At 40.3% G+C, this 3,620-nt stretch overlaps 1 protein-coding gene across 1 annotated transcript; it reads left to right on the top strand.

Annotated features, from left to right (window-relative positions):
* Positions 1–420: 420 nt before the first annotated feature.
* Positions 421–3,108, top strand: LOC127958625 (zinc finger BED domain-containing protein 4-like). The gene is made up of 2 exons (XM_052557532.1): positions 421–2,043; positions 2,236–3,108. The coding sequence occupies exons 1-2, from the start codon at positions 716–718 to the stop codon at positions 2,762–2,764; spliced, it is 1,857 nt and encodes a 618-aa protein (XP_052413492.1). The 5' UTR covers positions 421–715; the 3' UTR covers positions 2,765–3,108.
* Positions 3,109–3,620: the final 512 nt, after the last annotated feature.

Genomic DNA, 3,620 nt, shown 5'->3' with positions numbered 1-3,620 from the left:
TTTGTGAACTGAAAAGTCAAACAAAAGTCACAAAGTATACATCCCATGCATCCTTTAAATTCAAATGAATGAAGGACATAAAATAAAGACCACCTTTCAAGGATCCTTCCCACTGAGATGGCCTTCAGCAAAATTTGATGACGTCATGAGATGGTGCCATCTTTGTGAAAAGCACCTATTGTGTTAAGCCATTTTTTCTAACCTTGCAGACTTGCCTTAAAAGCAGCTTTTTTCTTCAGTAATTAATTAGCTGTAGAGTTTTATTTCATTGAAGATGAAGCTAAAGTCTACAGGAAGATGGATCTCTAGGAACACAACTAAACACCCCTTTTATAGAAAGTAAAAAAATATATTGTGGTACCTAAAATGGTTTGAGTATTAATACTTCTTCTTGTACACTATGCCACCTTTGCAAACTAGAGTTGTTCCGATTCCGATACCAGTATCGGAAATGCCTCCGATACTGCCGAATATGCTGGCATCGGAATCGGCGAGTACTGGAGTCCAGGCACCGATCCGATACCATATAATTTATTAGAAATAGGAATCTATTTACTGATTAGCTCCGTTAGCTTACAGTTTTTCTTCGCCGCTCTTAAAACAGTTGCGCTGTGTTGCCATCGGCAGCTACTGTTGTTTTCGAGGGGCGAAGAAGAACTGACCACCTGACTCCTCCCTTAAAAGGAGCTAACCATAGAGCTAACGTTAACGCATCATGTCGGCAGTTTGGCAGTACTTTACAGTGGATTTTCCCACCAGTAAGACGGCGAAATGCAACATATGCAAAGAAGCAATTTCGAGGGGTGGCACGAATGTTGCAAATTTCAACACCAGCAACTTAATCAAACATTTGAAGACACGTCACACTAAAGAGCATGACGAATTCACCAAAGCTAAGGGTAAAAAAAAGGACGAACTGCAGCAGCAAACTCTGGAAACTGCCTTCCAGCGACGAGATAAATTCACCAAAGACAGCCAAAAAGCAACAAAGATAACCGACAAAATTGTGGAGTTTATTGTCCTGGATGACCAACCCCTGTCTGTCGTCGAAAATGTTGGATTTCGCCGCTTAATGGAGCATTTGGAGCCAAGGTACTGTTTGCCAGGTCGTAAATATATCTCTGAAACTGCGCTACCCAAATTATACGAGACAGTTAGGGAACACATTTTGTGTATGCTGAAAGACGTGCATGCAATCAGCTTTACCACGGACATTTGGAGCTCCGACGTGTGCCCCATGTCTTTGCTAAGTTTAACGTCACACTGGGTGGACAGAGAGTCAACATTTACCCCTCGAAGTGCGGTGCTGCACGCGAACGAGTTCCGAGGGTCACATACTGGCACATCAATTGCCGAAGCAATTGAGGAGATGCTAGTAAAATGGAAAATCCCCAAGTCCAACGTTCATGTTGTTTTGCGCGACAACGCTAGCAACATGAAGAAAGCCATGGACGAGATGGATGTAGCAAGTTTGGGATGCTTCGCCCACACTCTCCAGCTGGTGGTGCATGAAGGACTACTGTCACAGAGAAGTGTGAGTGATGCACTGGCGAATGGTAGGAAGATAGTCGGTCATTTCAAACACTCGCCACTGGCTACTACACGCCTGGAGGAAATTAAAAAAGATCTCCAAATGCCCACCAAACGTCTGCACCAAGACGTAGCAACACGATGGAACAGTACCTACTATATGGTCGAAAGTTTACTGGAGCAGAAGCGGTCAATTTCAGCATATGGAGCTGACCACGACCTGCCAGTGACCCTTACATCTTACCAGTGGGCTTTACTGGAGAAAATCATCATTGTTCTGGCACCATTTGAAGAACTGACCAGACAGATTAGCTCCTCCACCTCTTCTGCAGCTGAAGTCATTCCCTCAGTCACAGTGCTGAAACGCCTGCTTGCTCGGGAGAACGAGGGGGACACGGGTATAAAAACCATGAAAACAACCCTTCTTGAGGCTGTCCAGAAAAGATTCAAGACCATCGAGAATGAGCCCTTGTATGCAGTTGCCACTCTTTTAGACCCACGATTCAAAGACAGGTATGTCTAATATGTTTATTAAATGTCTATATTATAAACAAAATTTTGAAATGGTGTTTTGGATAACTAGATATTGCATTATTATTGATTACTGTTGCATTAATATGTTACCACTAAAAGCTACTATAGAGGTTGTTTATATGTTTATTTTACACATTAAGACATTTATTTATTATTTTTCATTGTTTTTAGATACTTCACAGGAGCAGACAGCAACAAGAATGCCAAGGATGCTCTGACCCAAGAGGTGGAGAAGATGGAGGCAGCGTTACTGAGCAGGACCACACCTAAGGGAGCAGAGACAGTGCCAGAAAACCCCCATAAAGCCCCACGTCTGGAAGCACAGCCAGACAGCAGCAGCAGCAGAAAGAGCAGCTTGAAAGGCCTGTTTGAGGAAATCCTGCAGGAGCATGATGAGGAACGTGGGGCAAGTAGCACTAGCACACAAGTTCAAAATCAAATACAGACATATTTGACAGAGCAAACGGTCCCACGCTCAGACAGCCCATTCCAGTACTGGGGAGTCAACCAAATTCGTTTTCCCACCCTGGCTGCCACTGCTGCAAAGTTTCTCTGTGCTCCTTGTACCAGTGTTGACAGTGAGAGACTGTTCAGTGTAGCATCCAACATTATTGATGCAAGAAGGAACAGGCTAGGAGGAGAGAGGGCAGAAATGCTCATCTTCTTGAAGAAGAATCTGCCTTTGCTCTTGAAATTATGAGCAATACTAAATTGCTTAAATGCTACTGCAATGTGTAGCCTACTTGGTGTAAAGTATTTTTTGTTTAATATGTAGCTGCTACTCTTTTGATTTGTATTTTTGTTTATGTTTACTTTATAGGTTGGTGTTGCACTATTGTTAAATACTGCACTATTTGAAGATTTGAATGCCTTTTTATAACATAATGGCTGCACTTTAAGTTTTTTTTTTTTAAAGGAATCATTGAAGTTGCTGTTGGACTACTGTTTTATACTGTTCTATTTAAATGCCTTTTTTATTTTACAATATTGTGGCTGCACTTTATTAAAAAAAAAAAAATCCTATATTTATTTAGTTAAGTTGCTGTTGGACTACTGTTTTATACTGTTCTATTTAAATGCCTTTTTTATTTTACAATATTGTGGCTGCACTTTATTTAAAAAAAATAATTATTCCTATATTTATTTAGTTAAGTTGTTGTTGCAATACTGTTTTATACTGTTCTATTTAAACATTTAAATGCCTTTATTTTACAATATTGTGGCTGCCGTTTAATTAAAAAAAAACAATTATTCCTATATTTATTTAAGTTGCTGTTGCACTACTGTTATACTGTTCTATTTAAAAATAAATGGCTTGCATTTCCTCTATTCATTCATGTTTTACAAAGGGTTTAACCTGAGCCAGACCTTACCACAATGATAATATCACAGTTATGCAGGCATAGTATGATCTTTTCCTTTTTTTTTAACACACTGGTATCGGTACTCGGTATCGGTCGATACCCAAAGCACGAGTATCGGAATCGGTATCGGGAGGGAAAAAATGGTATCGGAACATCTCTATTGCAAACAGAAGACATACCTACAGTAAATAT

Source organism: Carassius gibelio, chromosome B5 (genome assembly GCF_023724105.1).
Source record: "Carassius gibelio isolate Cgi1373 ecotype wild population from Czech Republic chromosome B5, carGib1.2-hapl.c, whole genome shotgun sequence".
NCBI classification, from domain to species: Eukaryota; Metazoa; Chordata; class Actinopteri; order Cypriniformes; family Cyprinidae; genus Carassius; species Carassius gibelio.
The sequence above is the reverse complement of the archived record's forward strand: the minus strand, read 5'-3'. Positions and strand labels throughout refer to the sequence as shown.

Coding starts and splice junctions, on each gene's coding strand:
- LOC127958625 (XM_052557532.1), top strand. CDS start 716: ATGTCGGCAGTTTGGCAGTACTTTACAGTGGATTTTCCCACCAGTAAG. Junction 2,044..2,235: donor GACCCACGATTCAAAGACAG/GTATGTCTAATA, acceptor CATTGTTTTTAG/ATACTTCACAGGAGCAGACA.